Raw genomic sequence first — 19,194 nt, forward strand, 5'->3', positions numbered from 1 at the left:
CCTAAGTACCTAATAGGTAGGTATCGAAAATATAGATAAATACAAGCACCTACAAAATTGACCTACAAGCACAGACTAACGAAGTGTTACCCAGGTATTTAATATAGGTTAAAAGATAATAAAACCAACTAAACACATCCATGAACGGTACCAAAGTGTATTTTTTATTTGATGGTAGAAATCCCTAGAACTGTGAACTGACCTTGAAAATAATTTCACCAATTACTTCTAAAAATCACTAATACAGCCTAGCCTAGTATATGTATCTGATAGTAGTTTTAAATACCATGATCATAAATGATATATCCATAATAATATATTTAAATCAAAGAAATTATCATCTGTTATGAAAGTAGAAACAGAAATGCATCGAAACCATCGGCCATATTGGTTCGTGCGACGTTGCCGCGCCGCGAGGTGAGGGCTGGTCACGTCAACATGATAAACTTAGTTGACAGTAATTGTTAGAAGGCATATTGTGTTGAGTATAACGACTACATAATACATTTACAATCATAAAATTGGAGTTCTTTTTAATATTAAAATAAACTTTTTTTACGTAGGTAATGATGTAAACAGCAAACATGTAGGTACCTACCAAAAAATAATATTTTTAAAATTTTTGTCTGTCTGTTTATTCTGGCTAATCTCTGGAACGGCTAGACCGATTTTGATTTTCATTGAAAATGTTCGAACGTATTTTGAAAATTATTTTGCCATAAGAAACGATTTACCTAATAACATAGCCTAATAAGAGTAATAAGTATGTATTTTTTTATATTTTAACGTTGATTAGAAAGCTATTTACTAAGTGATATAAAATGAATTTTGTTTTGGATTATTTTTTACAGATTTTTTAGAATTTTGTACTTACCCAAAAGATAAAAAAATCTCAGTTTGTTTTTCTATTTTATGTTGCCCCTAAAACAACAAATAAATAATAATAGAAAATCGAGGATTAGCTGCTACCACAGACTAATAATAATACCTACTACGTAAATGCTCCTAATTGCTGTTAGTACGGTCAATATTTTAGTTTATGAGAGTACGGAACTATTTTTCGCAAGTCCGACTCGTACTTGACCAATTTTTACCTATTCCAGGATAGCTCGAGCAAAACCGGGAATAGCGCCTAGTATATTTTGTGTCCCAACGTATTATCACAGAATAATAACAAGAACTATAGAACACAGAATAATACAAATAAAATAAATAAAATAACACACTAGCAATACGGTTATAGGTATAGCCTATACCCCGCGGTTTCACCAGGGGGGGCACACTCAAAACTGTCATGTAAACGCATAGACGACAGCGACGCGGGCGAAGAGTGGTATAACTAAAATTAAAAAAAAAAGCCGCCATCTTGTAATGATGTGCGACTGTCATTGTCAACCATAGTTTTCAACTTTCGGACGGACGTTGATGCGATTTCGAGGTTATCTCATTTGTTTTTGTTAAATATATCTGGTTATCTTTTAAGTTTTTGTTTTGGTTAAGTTTTGTTTTGTTATTTTGTTACTTGTTTTATTGTTGTTAACTGTTGTGAACGTTGTGATCATGAGTTTTCAACGGAGGAGAAAACACGCTAGAAGCTTAGAACTTTTTAAAAACTTGAGAATCCTGCCTCTTGCATGTATTTATATCAAGGAAATTTGTATTTTCATAAAAAACATCCTCAATATTTTAAAACTAATAAAGAAATTGGAAAATTAACAAGATATCCAAACAATTTGTTTTTACCGAGGCCTAAATTAACTTTGTACAAAAAAAATGTTCCTTATATAGGTATTCAGATATTTAATAAAATCCCAAAAGACTTGCAAGGGGTTCCTCTTCCAGGATTTAAAAATAAATTAAATAAATACTTATTAGAGAATTGTTTTTACAACCTAAATGAATTTCTGTATGATATGAAAAATGTCTAAATAATATAAAATAATGATATTGATATTAATTGATTGACTGTATGACTAATGATTTATGTATAACCTAATTTTAAGTGACAATACTCCTGACTCGTATTTTTACTATAAATATCTAATCATTTTCATTCATTATGTCAATTAATAATAATTATTGTATGCTATGTAGTTATAGTAAAAACTAAGGTAAAAACATGAATGTTCCTTAATTCTGATCTTAATATCTTTGTATGTACCATGTTTTTATGCAATAAATGATTTATTTATTTATTTAGAACAAAAGCTTTAGTTATTTCAGTGACTGCACTGAAATAACTAAAGCTTTTGGTTTTAGCAGATTTTAGAGGTTTTAGCAATTGTATAGTATATAAATCTCAATTTCAATTTAATAAATGTGAATACCGCTAAAGAAATTGTTTTTTATTCTCACCCCTGGTTGCCCTCATTACTTATTTATTATTTACTCAACTTACAAGGCAACTTATGGAGTGAGAGTATGTTTACAAAAATATTACTAACGCCACAAAAAGAGTGTTGTCACGAAAACGACGCTTTTCTTGGTGTTAGTAATATTTTTGTAAATATACTTTCGCTCCATAACTGGTGCTAAATGTCGATATGCATACTGCATATAGCTATATATATATATACCCCTTTAAAGCATTAGTTATCCTACAAAGTTGCAGATGGCAGCACGTTCCATACATGCACTTATTACCACAGAGTAGCCACTCTATCTCAGTTATACATCCTTCCTCTATGGGTTTCACCCGCGTGGCTACGCTGCTGTTGGTCTTAGCGTGATGATTCCTCGATTTAAATGGGCTATCCAACACCGAAATTTTTTTCAAATCAGACCAGTAGGCAGTTCCTGAGATTAGCGCGTTCAAATAAACAAACAAACAAACTCTTCACCTATAAATAATATTAAAAAAAAATAAGTACATACAGAACAAGTTTACTACTTGTCAAATTGACAGCTGTCACTTGACACTTAAAAACTACCTACTGCATTATGTATTTATCACAGAATATATTACTGTTATTTATAATTAAACTCGCCTTTGCCCTCTGTACTTTTAATAGCATGATACAAATCCTTATGTTTGTATCCCATGTGCTTCTTTAAATTGGATATTGACGTTCTGTACGAATATTTCTTGTCACACAACTTGCAAACGGCGTCCGTTTGGTCTAGTTTCTCGAAGTATTGCCAAATAAAACTAGCCATTGATAATGATAATTATCACTGTTAACTGTGAAAGCACTTCACTATGTTATCCGTGATCACTGAAATTATCACGGCCGATACTGTTAGTTATCGAACGTGAACTAAAATGGCGTCTATTGTGTTCTCATTCTAACATCGTTGCGTCTCGCTCAGATCCGGCGTCGAATTATATCCGGGCTAAGCGAGATATCAAAAAATCTTACATAATACTAAAGAATCTTAGATCATAAAGGGTAAAACAAGATTTTTGTTACCCATCCTTGGTAATCCCATTTTTTTATTTGGAATCTGAGTTTGGAACCAGTTTCAAATGTCCGGGCAGTACCTAATTGATTATTAATTAAATATAACATATTATTTCTTCAATTGCTTTTGTCATAAAGCGCTGTGCTACAAAATAAAAACGACAAGAAATTTTTTACAGTAAGTACTTATGTACTTAAATAAAAAGCTGTGAATTCACAGTTACATATCACATGCTTATCAAACAACATGGCGTCGTTTGTGACCTTGATTGTCCCTCGAAATTCGTATAGCTGTCTCTTTCACTCACTGAGTGTTTTCGTCAGACACAGAAGCAACGAAAAGTTTATTAATCTAAATAGGCATGACGAAAGATTTTGAAATCCTCTTCCATAATGTGTGTATACGTTTACTATACAAGAAAAACCCTATATTTCGGTAATATACTTAAATTTAACGAAGATAAAAGCCATTTTTCAAAAAATATTTATAAACTGTGGCAAAACAGCTCGCAGGTGTCATGGCGTAGGTGTGACGTCACTCTTTAGTAAATACGTAATTATTTGTACGCATTGCGAAGAAAATTAAATAAATATTTATTTAATACTAGCGGTCCGCCCCGGCTTCGCCCGTGGTACATGTTTACGTTTTCTCTACATAAGAACCATCCTCGTACTTCAAGGAATATAATAAAAAAAGAATTATCGAAATCGGTTCAGCCGTTCTCGAGTTATGGAATTACAACGAAAAGTGGCATTGATTTTTATATATTAGATGTGTTATAGATAGATAGGGAGGCGAGGTAGCTAAATGGCGTAATTAAACGGCGCCGTTGAGACTTATCAAAATCGATAGATAAAATAATTTCGAAAAGAAAAGCTTCTATGGTAAAAACCATTTTAGCGGTGGGTTTGGCGTGTACGGATTTTCAAAAATGTAAAAAAAAAAGTTACTTGGGCATTCTCGAGCGCGTCAGATATTCATACTACGTATGCCCCAAGTGCCTCTGATAACAACGGTATACTAATCTGCCGGTTTGCGTGGTGGGGCTAGGCATATTAATTCGTCAAAAATGCACAAAAAAAAAATTTACTCGAGCGCGTCAGATTTTCGGAAGGGGTGTTAAGTAGGCCCCAAGGAAGCTCCCCTTAAAAAAACTGACGATTTCGGCGTGACGATAAGTTACGATGAATTTTTGAAAATGCAGAAAAAAAAAGTCCTTTTGAAATACTCGAGCGCGTCAGATTTTCATAGGGGAGGTTTATCTCGGTCTCCTGAAAGCATATTTTCTTAATTGATGGGTTTTGGGCAGGAAAAAGCAAAGATTGTTAAATAAACTTAAGATTCTTTATTAGACGATGCGCGTAGTACGAAGGGTAAAGACGGAAGAGAAAAATTATAAGATGACACATAGGTATTTGACATACACATTTGTTTATACAAACTCTTTTCACCAACACTGGCCCTTAAACAAATGTGTAGATCAAGAAGCTTATATCTAATACACTGGAGATTTCGGTATGAACATTGACGTGTAACAAGAAAATATTGCCCAGTTCATGTTTTTTATCACTTTCACACCTAACTTGGTATTGCCACTGTTAATACGAAGTTTTCCCAAGGCTACTATGTATGCGGTAATATTCTGTGCAAAAGGTTAGTTTTTGTACATGAGTTTGTTGATAAATTGCCAACAACGTCATTCAGAAGCATTGTTGGATGAGACAATTATTATTTATGCTAAATAAACTAAGTATCTGAACCAATTATTAAAACGCGATACTCCCTGATTATGGGTAGTCACCATAATAAAATTGTAGCAACTCTCACTTTGTCAATATGGCATGTGTGTCAAAAAAATTGCGTCGCTTCGAATATTTAAGTTAATATTGTTGCTTATTTAATGAATATTTTCCGAATATAAAGAATGCATTGTATTGTGCAAAATTGCAGAAGTGTTTGGACACCAAATTCTGGCATAGAATTTCACAGGCAAGTGTATATTTACGTTATTTACAATATTCCTCAATACTCCTGCATTTACCTGTTTAGAATCATTTCAATGGCAAAAATTGTCTAATTTAGCATCATTTTAGTAAGCAGTCATGTTAAATTTGTTATTTCCCTAATACTTTATCATTTTTCAACAAGTTTTCAATAAACAGATTTAACAAGTAAGGTAACCATGATGACGAGTTTTTATGGATAGCGAAGAGAATATATTGTAATAACAATATTATGATGAAAATTTAGAACACCATTTTAAAGATTGTTACTAGTAATGAAACAACACATGACATCGGTATTGCACTCACATGTAGTTATAAGATTGTTCGTTTTTACATTGAAATTTATACTTTTTTAACTTACCTCATATTTTTTTGTTTTACGTATTTCAGCTTTCCAAAAAGTAAAATAAAAAGAAATACATGTGCCCATCAAGGTTACTGAGGATTACGACCCAGAAAAAAATACCTTTTGAAAAATAAACTTTGTAAAGTTAGCTGAAATTTGTGCAAGGCTACTATAAACAGTTTTTCTTTGATGATTCTGGCTTGAAATTGACCCGTCGAAGCAACGCGTTTAAAAAGAAGATCTGAGTAGCTAACAATTTGGTAAACAGCATCTGATGCAAAACACAACTTTCCTCTATTTACAAACAGAGGCGGCTCGCCCTAAGGAGCGCTGGTGCAGTGAACTCCCATAAATAATTATAATAAAATCATACTTCTTAATTTCATTATTAATATTAATTATTACTATTTAAAATCAATCGTAATCGTAAAAAACTATTGGCAATACCAATGAATATATCCATCATTCCATCATCCCATACACCTGTAGGTATAATACTGTATTATAAAACGCGCGTAGCGGAGCGCTCACGATTGCGCTCCAATGAAAAAAATATTTAGTACATTTTCTAATACGAAATCCAATAGGAGTGAAAGAGATAGTTTTGTCAGAGTCCTACGCGTGAAACAGAAGATTTTCTATGAAAAAATAGCAAAATTCGGAGCGCCGCTCCCGCAAACGTTGCCGGTTCGTTTTTACCGCGCGCCCTGGCACCCGACAGAAGACAGCGATTTCGCGCGACGTTGCCTATATAAACAAACACTCTAGTCAACTTGACTGCACGCGCGCGAATGTATATTCGGGAATTTTCTAATTAAAATCATAAGATACGTGTTGACTGTTGAAATAGCCTGTAGTTATCAGTATTACTTGTGAGTGTTAAAATGGACAATTATAATGTGGCGTTCATTAAAAAGTGTGTTAAAACGTTACAAATTCGGCTTGAATTGAAAGCTGAGGGACCGCCACGGCCTGAACTTGACCTTACGCAAAAATGTACGACAAAAACGAAAACATATACGCGTGTGTTTAAATCCGAACAATATGTAAAAACACCGTGGTTATGTGGTTGTGCTTGTGATGAACATGAAAGCAACAAACTATTTTGTTTTCCGTGTCTTTTATTTGAAGCGGGCGCGGCCGGCGGAGGTGAGAGTGCTTGGACTGAAACGGGCGTTGACGACTTAGCGCATCTTTCAATCAAGATGAAAAAACATTCACAATCTCGGTAGGTACCATTTATCGAATGAACTGCAATTGGCGTCTATCGGACGACAAGACATTCGTAAAGCACTAGATTCCGCGTACCGAAAGTCAATACGCGAGTTCAATGACCGTGTCGATGAAAACATACATATTTTACGAAGGTTAATAGATTGTGTCAAGTTATAGATATTTTTGCACACCAAAAAGAAAGACGTATGCATTTCCTTTATAAGTATTTTTTTAATTAAATTGTACTGCTTTACACCATGTATTTTCAGTGTTTTATTTCAAGTGAACACCCATAAAATTTTGTCACGAGCCGCCTCTGTTTACAAAGGATGTTAATGCTATAAATCGGTTCATATCCAAGCTTTGTAGCCAAAAGTTATTTATAACTATCATTCTATACCAATTAAAATTGTCTGTACCTACCTATAAAGTATGACCATAATATTATAATATGAATACTGTTAAAAATATATGTCGTTATTATTTATAGACCATGATTTTTAGTTTTTTCTATTTTGAAAAATCCTGAATTTACAACCCAGCGTGGTCACTCGACAGAAAGAGACAAATAACATGACTGACGTCATTGAATGTCATAGTTTCTTGTTTCAAGTTAATGGTCATAGTGCAATCTCCAGTGTATTAGAGGATATAAGCTTCTTGGTGTAGATACATAATTATTGTACAACATTAAACAAGTTTAGTTTTTACAATTTAAGAATTTAACAAATTTATTGTAAACCTAAACACGTTACAAACTTATAATGCTTTTCTTTAGTAAGTGGTTTTGTTAAAATATCGGCAGTCATTTCAGAAGTACACAAATAATTCAGATTAACAATATTATCTTTTACAACTTCTCTTATAAAATGATGCCGCACATCTATATGTTTCGTACGAGCATGATACATAGGATTCTTACACAATTTTTGTGCTGATTGGTTATCATTAAAAATCGTAACAGAACAATGCCTACCTAACAATTCATACAACAGAGTTCTTATGAATAACGCTTCTTTACAAGAATCTGATAGAGCCATATATTCTGCTTCTGTGCTAGAAAGAGCGACTGTTCGCTGTTTTCTACTTTCCCACGATACAGAACAGTTCCCAATTTGAAACACAAACCCAGTGTACGACCTACGATCGACCTCACACGAAGCCCAGTCAGCATCAATATACCCATTGATGTCTAGACCACTTCTACTAAAAACAAGTTTGTAGTTTACAGTACCCTTTAAATACCGTAGCACGCGTTTCGCGGCCTTCCAATGACGCTGATCATAACAATCATTATACTGGCTCAGCATGCTTACCGCGTGCGCGATGTCTGGCCTGGAGCTAACTGAAATATAATTTAAACAACCAATTAAATTTCTATATTCCAAATTCTCCTCCTTTTTATCAGCCTTTACAAGTTTCAATCCCGATTCCATTGGAGTTTGAGCTGGCTTACAGTCAGTCATATGAAAACGGTCTAAAACATTCTTTATGTAACTAATATTATCTTGGTTTCTTGTGATGCGCATACCAAGTATATGGCTGGCTGGCCCTAAATCCTTCATTTCGAATTCTTGCATGAGTTTCTTCTTTATTTCAACTTTCATTTGTGAATTTCTGGTTGAAAATAATAATATATCGTCCACATACAACCCAATGATGACTAATTCTTCACCATTTGATTTAAAATACACGCAGGGCTCTGAAGACAGTCTTCTGAAACAAAGTTTTGTAACCAACACATGGTTTATCTTTTCATACCAAGACTTCGAAGCTTGCTTTAGGCCATAAATTGCTTTATGCAATTTATATACTTTATGCTCACAGCCTTTTACTTTATACCAATCTGGCTTTATACTGCTTTAGATTTCCATCAAGATCTTTCTTTTTCTTAAAAACCCACTTGCACTTAATCGGTTTTTGATCTTTAGGTGGATCAGTTAATGTCCAACATTTATTTTTAATAAATGATTGATACTCATCAGCCATTGCTTTCTTCCAGTGAACAGCTTCAGCCCCTCCTAGAGCTTCTTGAACTGTCTCTGGTTCATCTCCAATGCAGGTCAGCATTGCAGTACACGCACTGTCATATTCCGATGTATCCATCGCATCTTCAAGTGTCGATTCACCTGGAATGTAAGTGACATCGGAAGGATCAACAGAACTACTGCTGTCAGAGTCATCTAACTCAAAAATACACTGTCTTCTGGGATTAGTTACAATCTCATTTTCTTCCCCTTTTTCTGGTGATAGTGAATTTTCAGACTGTGCCACTTCAACATGAGAATCATTTGAGTTTAAATTCTCAGTCTGTAAATTATTTATCATCATGAAAAAATCACCATTTTCACATTTTTCAGTGTTTTTTGTATAGAATTTGTTTTCAAAGAAAGTAACATCCCTTGATTTAATAATTTTGCTGAGATTCTCTGGATCAATCAATCTATAACCCTTACTATTTTCACAATATCCTACAAAAATGTAAGGTTTACATTTTGAATCTAATTTCTTACGATTCTGTGTCAAGGCATAAACCACACAACCAAATATACGTAAATGGCTAAGATTCACCTTCTCATTAGTCCATTTTTCCTCTGGCGTGCTACCGTAGACTGCTTTTGTAGGGGACCGGTTCTTCAAATAAACAGCGGTATTGACCGCTTCTGCCCAGAACTGCCCATCTAAGCCTGCGTCTCGTAACATGCTACGAGCCTTCTCGACGATTGTCCTGTTGGCCCGCTCAGCAACACCGTTCTGCTGAGGCGAGTGCGGTATGGTAGTCTGGTGAATGATGCCGTTATCCTTCAAATATTCCTGGAATATAGAATTGACATATTCGCCTCCATTATCCGTCCTCAACAATTTTATTTTTCTATTGGTTTGGTTCTCCACCATTGCCTTGAAATGTTTGAAGTTATCGAAAACTTCACTCTTATTTTTCAGAAAATAAATCCATGTTTTCCTACTACAATCATCAATAAACGTGAGGAAGTAACTAGCACCACCGAAAGATTTCACTGGCATAGGCCCGCATAAATCACTGTGTACAACACCTAACAGTTCATTTGACCTACTTTGTGCCTTCTTAGGAAAAGGTAATTTGCTAAGCTTCCCCTTAACACAAGCTTCACATTGACTGAACTGTGATTTATCATAAGTAATACCACTAGCCATACCTTTCATTAACAAATGCATACTCCTCATATTGAGATGTCCTAGTCTCCTGTGCCATGTCTCCTGCGTAACAGAGTTAGCAGCCGCCTGGAAACTCAGCTCAGTTTCTTTCTTACAGCTCTCAGATGCTTTCTTCTGCACTAAATCTTGAGCTTCTGTATTTACCTTGGTAGTCGCAGATTCTACACTATTCCCTGAAAACATAGAACAGCCACCACATCCTACCACACACAGATCACGCTCTCTAACAGATTCTGCAGTTTCTAATTGATAAACACCATTTTTATGTACAGCTGTAGCTGCTAGCTTTTTACCATAGAATATATTACAACATTTTTCCTTAAAAATAACTCTAAAACCCTTCCTAGTTAACGCACTGACTGACAACAAGTTTGTAGCTAAATTCGGTACATGATAAACTTCACTGATTGTTTTGATGCCTAATTTCAAATTTACTTTTACATCACCACGACCAGCAGTAAATAGTTTTTCACCATTAGCCACCTTGACTTCAGACACATAACCAGGAACAAAGTTATTTAGTATATTCCTGTCATGACACATATGACTACTCGCACCAGAGTCTATTAACCATATATCATTCTGCACACAAGCTGATAATGCTGTCAATAGTAACTGGTTTGTTGAGCTCTCCGCCTTAACTGGTTTCACAGATTTACAGTTCCTCGAGAAGTGACCAAGCTTCTTGCACTTAAAGCATTTGATTTTCTTACGTGCCGCCACCAACGCTGTTGAACTCGTGTCACCTTTTTCATCACGTCGATGCTTCTCCTGCATGAGCTTCGCTTTGACCACTTCACTCGACAACTTGATATTAGAATTTTCAAGTGCCATTATGAGTGGATCAAAGTCTTGAGACAAGCCACTCAGTAAGAGAACTGCAACGAAATCATCTTCCAGAGGTGAACCAATATCGTTCAGCTGTTGACTTAGGTCGCTAATCTTCGCAACGTAAGCTTCCATGCTTTCACATTCGCATAATTTTGTTGCAAACAAAAGACGAAGCAAACTCAGTCTCCTTGACAACCCCTTGTCTTCGTACGCCTTTTGCAAATTAATCCATGCATCCCGCGCCGTCTCTGCATTCCTTACATGCGTAAAAACCGAGGGCTTTACTGACAAACAGATCTTAGCAAGAGCTTTCTGAGATCTCTTCATATGAGCCGCATCTTTGACATCTTCAGTTTTATCTTCCGAAACGACGTCCCATAAGTCCTCGTGAATGAGTAGCATTTTCAGTTGGAACTTCCAATTACTGTAGTTTTCTATGCCGCTCAACTTCTCCACAGGAGTTAAAGTCGAAACCGATGTTGATGTCGCCATTTTTACATGTATGGACGGGCGTTTTAGTTTATTTATAAAATTACTTTTATTCTGCCAAAACTCAAAAATAATTATATACAGAGCAAAGATAACGTCCTGGGCCCATAACCTGATGGGTTTTGGGCAGGAAAAAGCAAAGATTGTTAAATAAACTTAAGATTCTTTATTAGACGATGCGCGTAGTACGAAGGGTAAAGACGGAAGAGAAAAATTATAAGATGACACATAGGTATTTGACATACACATTTGTTTATACAAACTCTTTTCACCAACATTAATCTGACAAAAATGTTGGTGGGTTCTCTTAATCTGACCGAAAAAGGTTTGAGAGTTTCTTTTTTTTAATCATCGTTATTTCATATCAATTTTTCTTAACACCCTCAGTTTTCGAGATATACTCAAAAAACCGGGAGTTTGAGTTTTTATGATGCTTCAAGTCAAAAAGTTTTAACTTTGGACAAAAATGTAAAGAGACCTTTTTTGTGTAAAATAAAATTACCTTTTTTGTTTATTCAAACTTTTTTTTTTGTAAAATGTATCGTTCGCGACTTATATACTGCAACGCGTTTTTCGGAAGACGAAATGGCTCCTCCAGACTTCCGGTCACGCGGAAACCGGCAGATTTTGTATTTTTAGTAAGTTTTAGATTATATTCTTCAAAATAAAAATAAAAACAATCGCGCTCGAGAATGCCGGATTAACGTTTTTTTTTTACAAGTTCGCGACCCTATAACTTGGCGGCGTCAAGGACTTATCGTCAGATTAGTTACTAATCTGATCGTCTATCCTGGGCGCGCGTCACTACTTAAAGAGCTAAATAGTTAACAAGGTTGTTCTATTAGGTCTAAGGTATCTCTCATATCTTAAACTGCCACGCTCGAGTATTGCAGAAAATTCCCCTCTTCGCCTCCCTATCTAAGAAACGAATTTCAAAGTTTATAAGTGGTGTGCAGTATTGCAGTGTGAATCCACATAAAAATAATGCTCAAAAATGTGTTAGTTATTAATTATTTCAAGCGAGAAAATAATAAGAAATGATTGTATAAAGTGGGCGCGGAGAACCCCGAAACCACGTATTGTGAATTCGCAATTATATTTCTGTTCTGAGTCGATAAAGCATACGTGAAACAAAAGAAAATAAATAAAAATGCGTATTCTCAACATATTCATAACAACAAAATACATCTGACGTGAGTTGTTTATTTAAACGTGACGTCACGCGTGTTTTAGTCAAAATGGCCAACTGCAGAATTTCAATGTTTTATTTTATTGATAATCTCATTAATCTTAATGTTTTTTAGATTTTTAAGTCACTATATTTAATTTATTTAGTATACATTTTCCCTTGAAAACACTAATATGATCATTTATGGATACTGTCGTCATGCCTAGGCCTACCTACCTATTTGAAATTAAAAAATACGAGTTCTAATTTTATTGTTCTCCTAATTTCAGAAATGCTTATATCGAATCGTTTCACTTTAAGCTGCTATAGCCTAACATATTAATAATAATAAAACGAGTATTTCCCCGTGAATTCACTTGCATATAGGTACCTACGTACTATTTTTCGTAAGTACTAATATTATCTATTGAGAGCTTGCGCATAATTTGATAGGTACCATAATCGAAAATCCATACTAGGTAATAGGTAGGTATTATAAATGCGAAAGTAACTCTGTCTGTCTGTCTGTTACTCAATCATGCCTTAACTACTAAACCAATTTGCATGAAATTTGGTATACTTAGAGATATTTTGATACCCGAGAAAGGACATAGGCTACTTTTTACCCCGGGAAATAGGATATGTTTTATCCCGGAAATCCCACGGGAACGGGAACTGTGCTGGTTTTACTTTGACTGCGCGGGCGAAGCTGCGGTTAGAATGCTAGTAATAGATAATTCTTAAAACTAGGTACCTATTTTTTTATTGAGTACATACATAGGTAGTAGTGCTATTTGGTTACCAACAGCATTTGTTGTACATACGTACCGGATAAATCCGGCTTATTTTCCATGTTGCACATATCCGAATATTCACTTGGATGTACCGAACGTAAGTGATTCTTCAGGCACGAAGTCCCACCGCCTTTACGAGATAAACTCTTTCCACATACAACGCATATAGCGCGGTGTTGGTTATTCGGATCCTTTCTAAAGTAACGCCAGCACGAACTGTATACGTTAGGCGCCATTTTTCTATTTTTTTTTTACGCCAGTTAGAGAATTATTAGTATTTCTAGAAGAGTAAGGTCACTATCATAATATAACACTCCAAAGTAATCTGATTGTCGGTTTTTATGCAATATAAAGCTAAAGCAATAATCACGCAGACCGCGGTGCGCTTTTTCTTTATAATATGAATGTCGTTCTTACCGACAGTAAATTTTAATTATTGAATATATTTACGTCTGTTAACCAAGAACAACAAACATGAAAACGTTGCTTTTAACCTTTGCTACGTATTCAATATAACAAAACACACACACACACAACATATATCACAAAAATCCGTTCAATTTCCGTTTACGGATGCGAATAGTGCTATATCACAGATAGTCCGGAGCCGACTGGCATTACATTGAAGCGAATATGGCGGGCAACCGGTTTATTTGCTGCCTTGCTCTAACCCGCGGAGTTGAAGTATTGTCGACTCTCTCTATTACTGTATAGGTAGTGATAGATACTGAATGGAAAGCACAGTAGCTCTATCGAAAGGCTGAGAATGTTTTAGCTTGTACAGTGTACAATAATACCAATGCGAATATTATGAATATATACCTATATTAATTTCCACTATGTATTTCCTACATATTTGATCTCATTGGATATCAGAAATGATTACAGAATAATCTTATAAAGAGTGTATAGACCATATCGATAAACAATGTTTCCTAGTATTCGTAAATTATTTTATGAGCTTATATTGCATCTAACTATTACTAATATTATAAAGCTGAAGAGTTTTTTGTTTGATTGAACGCGCTAATCTCAGAAACTACTGGTCCGACTTGAAAAATTATATCGGTGTTAGATTATTTAGATAGCTCATTTATCGAGGAAGGCAGGCTATAGGTTACTTAGCTGTGCCCGGGATATCTCAATGAAATAATTTTCAAATAACCAGTAGTTCCTGAGTTTAGCGCTTTCAAACAAATAAAAACTCTTCAGATTTATAATATTAAGTACCTACCTGTAGATGAAGGAGCGGAACAATGCGGGTAAAACCGCAGGCACAGCTAATATAAAAACACAATGGGAAGGATATTTCGATTCTTACACGGAAAATGGAAATAAAACGTGTTTCTTCCGGTAGTAGGTAACTCTCATTATTGTTGAGGAAGAGATTCGGAAACATAATATACGGTGATCGTTTATTTATATTCAATAATCATTTAGTTTAACCGACGACAAAGAAAGGAGGTTTTCCGGGTGTATTTTTTTATGTGACCATTCAAAGAAATATCTCATCTTTTTAATGATACTGCCGTATTTTTCGTTTAAAATAAAATATTTTATAGGGTTCTCTACTCAAAAGTAAAAGTTATTAATAAATTAACGTTAAGCAACCGTTGGCGCGGTCAGAAATTAGATGGATGAATATTATTTTTCAGAACGAACGCGCTATGTTCGCAACCTGACTTTTTTATTTTTTCGGTTGTAAGACTAGTAAGTAAAAATTTGTGTCCACTGTCTGATTGTCACTGAAATAACTCACAAATAAGCGATGAAACTAATGTGCACGATTTTAGACTAGTAAAAAGTACCAACTTATTACCGATTCGACTTGTCAAACCAGTCTGTCATGCTTAATTGAGCAAGTCTTGGCGCCAAAAGAGAAACTATTTGGAACCCAACCTTTTTCTCGAAAATACTGAACAAACGTGGGTTTATGTATTTATATATTTTACTAGCTGTTCCCCGCGGTTTCACCCGCATTTCTCCGCTCCTGTTGGTTTTAGCGTGATGATATAATATAGCCTATAGCCTTCCTCGATAAATGGGCTATCTAGCATTGAAAGATTTTTTCAAATCGGATGTGTAAGTAGTTCCTGACTCCTGAGATAAGCGCGTTCAAACAAACAAACAAAAAAACCTCTTCAGTTTTATAATATTAGTATAGACTATAGAGTATAGATATATAAAAAAAAAGTACTTACATATTATAGATTCTGTGACTATGCAGTTTTGCACATCATATTTTTTCACTTGAAGATAGTCATAATGACTTCGATAGATGTTATGAGATACTATCTATAGTATCTATCTATCTATCTGTGTAATGAAATCTATCATATAATCTTATCGAAAAAGATAACAATGCATGCTTCTGTAGGTATATTAAAACATGATAGGTAGATTAATTAAAATTAAATCCCTACTAATATTATAAATGCGAAAGTAACTCAGTTTGTCTGTCTGTTACTCAATCACGCCTAAACTACTGAACCAATTTGCATGAAATTTGGTATGGAGATATTTTGATACCCGAGAAAGGACATAGGCTACCTTTTATTGAGAAATATGTACCACGGGCGAAGCCGTGGTGAACCACTAGTATAACAATAAAATTAGAAATCACTTGTAGGAGTTGTAGGTTGTAGGTAGGTCCCTTATAATATATTGGCTGCTTCTGGATTACAGACTTTTATTAGTAAAGTTTTCAAATATTTTTTCATCCAGGCGGAGACAAATAACGTTTGATAACTAGGTACCTACCTATTTATGAAAAATAAGAATACGACTTGCTTTTATTAGGTAGGTACTTCATAATTTATAAGCTTTGAATGTTCGTTTAAATATAAATCATAATAATTATAAGTGTCGTTTTGGTCGTTATAGAAAGTTTCCACAAAATAGTCCACAGTATTCTGAACTCCAGATGAAGCTAAAATCCATTTATAGATCGAATCAATATGCGGTCCGGGCGTGCGACGTTGCCGCACTTACGTTGAAAACAACATCTCGCTATTTACAGCAAAACAAAAGAACCTCCACGCAAATATAGCTCATATTTCCAAATATTAGGGAGCATTCTCCTATAACACTGTTCAACAGATGCGATCTTTTAAAATTGTACCGATTCTAAAACGAAAACACGATAACATTGTCTCTTTCACGTAATATTTTGTAATATATCCTGAGTAACACACACAAAAGTGAACCATATTGCAATGATTTTAGAAAGAAAATTAAAAAGCATGTGTTTGCATATAGCATGTTCTAGAATGAATAGTTAATGTAAACAATTTTCTGCGCATGGCAATAACGCCTTAACAGCAAATAGAATAAACACCAGAATCCGGTTTACGTAATATACGTGACCTATATGAATGGCGCGATGCTGACTGGCAGTGTTGTATGCTTTTATATTTTATAAGTACCCATAACAACATCGAAATACTTTTATTTTTGCGAAGACTGTAACTTGACGATGATTACTACAATTTAAAATGATGTTGTAGAGCGTAATTTTGATGACATAATAAAAATAATGATTTTTGTAGTTTCTGTACAAATTAAAAATAACGTGAAAATAACCTATATTTTATGGTGGTGGTATGTACTTACAGTTACAAATTACAATACAATATAAATAATTATAATAGGTAGGTACCTACATCGATAAAATATATAGACTATGAACGTCAACTATAAACTTATGAATAACGGAATAACCATTATTTAGCTAATCTAGCAGGTGCCTATTTCTTAAGTACCTATCTACTGGTATCTACGTCAATGAATACAAAACTGTAGGTACCTACCTATGTAAATATTTTAAAACTCAAAAATGTAGGTACCTATCGGTATCAAAACGTTGTAAAAACGGTTATTGAAGCCATCGACCATCGCGATCGTACGTATTACCACAGACTAATAATAATATACTACGTATACAAGTATTACTATTAGGTAGGTATGTAAGCAAAAGCTCTTTTCGTACCAACATTCAAAGTAAGTACATAAAACATAGATGATTAGATATAGAATTTTCTTTTTTTTATCTCAGTCGAAGCCGAAACAAGCGGCCAGGGTTGACAGATGTCACTTGATCACGAGCTTATAAGAGTGACTTCTATATGTATTTTTTTTAAGAAAACTCACCTCTATAGATTTCAGAATCATTTTCCAAGGAACTAAAGTCAATGCCATGCCGTTTGATCAGGTGTTGCCTCAAATTTCCTGTTGTTGATTTAAATGACAGCCTCGTGAAACACAATGAACACGTACCAAACCGATTTTCAGTGTCTATTTCCGTTATATACCTCCATACAGGTCCATTACGACCTCTATACGTTGTCGGCTTGGCATTCATCTCTAAATAATATAGGATATGTTATTATCACGCACTTATTTTACAGTTTACACGTTTTTTGCAAAAGAAACACGTAAACTAAAACATACACCCGATCTAAAACGATAACTAAATATTTTTTAACGGAATTTATATTAAAAACGTTGCGATACGGTGCCCAAACGGTGCCAGCGAACCGATACGTTGTACGGTTGTGGATGATAAAACAACATGGCGCTTAGGGATGTCACACGTGACACAATATGAAATAAAAATATTACGCGAATAAAATGTTTTTAAAGTGAAACTTTTATTACATCGTCTCAAACTTTTGGACTGTGTAGCGCATACACGATACGTACGATAATTATCGTACAAATACATAGTGTGAAAAAAAGTTTCACTTTTACCTTGGTTTCATAAAACCACACAACATTTTTATTTGTTTGAACGCGCTAATCTCGGGAACTACTGGTCCGATTCTTTCGGTGTTAGATAGCTCATTTATCGAGGAAGGCTATAGGGTATAATATCATCACGCTACGACCAACAGGAGTGGAGCCACGGGGGTGAAACCGCGCGGAGCACCTAGTATATTATAATATGCGCTCATGATTCATGAAGTGGCACCATAAATTCGGGTCAAATGACCTAGTGATGGGTCGTCGACGATTTTACAGTCGACGAAACGAGTCTAGTTTACCGTTCACGATAAACTAAAAACAGTTTAATTTTAGACTAGTTTACGTTGTAGACGGAATAGTGCTAATTTCAACTGTAGTTTAGTGAACGATCTAACCGCAGAAATCGAAGAAATACGTACCTGGAGTAGATTCCGCATCAGGTCGAGTTTCTTGTTCCCTTTGTGATGTAAGAACGGGCTGGTCATCAGCTCCAAACACCCACAAATACAAAGAAGGATGTTTCCTCCTCAAATGACTTTTCAAGTTCGCGGTTGATGACTTAAAACTTAAACTGTCTTTGCATTCATTGCATTTTGCTTTAAACGTAGTATTGTCTTTCTCAAAGTACTGCCAAAGAACACTGGATTTTTTACGGGCCGACATAATTAATCAGTAATTACAGTAATTACCTATTTAGGTACTAAATAAAGACAGTCAAGCAACTAATAAACGTCTATTTACACAACTGAACTGTAAATCAGTCGACCACAGAGCAAGTAATATAGTCGACCTGTTGACGCCAGAAAACAGTCGAATAAAACAGTTCGTTCATTGAACGCTCACTTCTAAAATAACCTGACACCTTGACAGTGACTTCAATTTTTAGTCTTGCCAACTCTCGTCTCGTGTGTGCAGGGAACATTGGCTGTTGGCAGGGAACTTTCTCATAAATAAAAAAGTACTCTGTGCAGGGAACAAACCTTTATTCATTGAACAAACCTCACT

General features: G+C 34.8%; 2 protein-coding genes across 6 annotated transcripts in view; one reads left to right on the forward strand and one right to left on the reverse strand.

Moving 5' to 3' along the window:
• Window positions 1-19,109, reverse strand: part of LOC123702151 — a 31,212-nt gene extending 12,103 nt beyond the window's left edge. The window contains exons 1-2 of one of the 4 annotated variants that reach the window (XM_045649814.1): window positions 18,609-19,109; window positions 17,596-17,808 (exon numbers count right to left, since the gene is read on the reverse strand). In XM_045649814.1, coding sequence (XP_045505770.1) covers window positions 17,596-17,808; window positions 18,609-18,852 — 457 coding nt within the window. In that variant the 5' untranslated portion in view covers window positions 18,853-19,109. Of the gene's footprint in view, window positions 1-2,987; window positions 3,236-13,480; window positions 14,046-17,595; window positions 17,809-18,608 lie in introns of those variants that run through there. The other 3 variants (XM_045649815.1, XM_045649816.1, XM_045649817.1) reach the window with 3 other exon arrangements.
• Window positions 1-19,194, forward strand: part of LOC123702162 (transmembrane emp24 domain-containing protein 5-like) — an 89,025-nt gene that overhangs the window by 44,482 nt on the left and 25,349 nt on the right. The window lies entirely within an intron of this gene.

The sequence above is a fragment of the Colias croceus genome, chromosome 23 (genome assembly GCF_905220415.1).
Source record: "Colias croceus chromosome 23, ilColCroc2.1".
Lineage (NCBI taxonomy): Eukaryota > Metazoa > Arthropoda > Insecta > Lepidoptera > Pieridae > Colias > Colias croceus.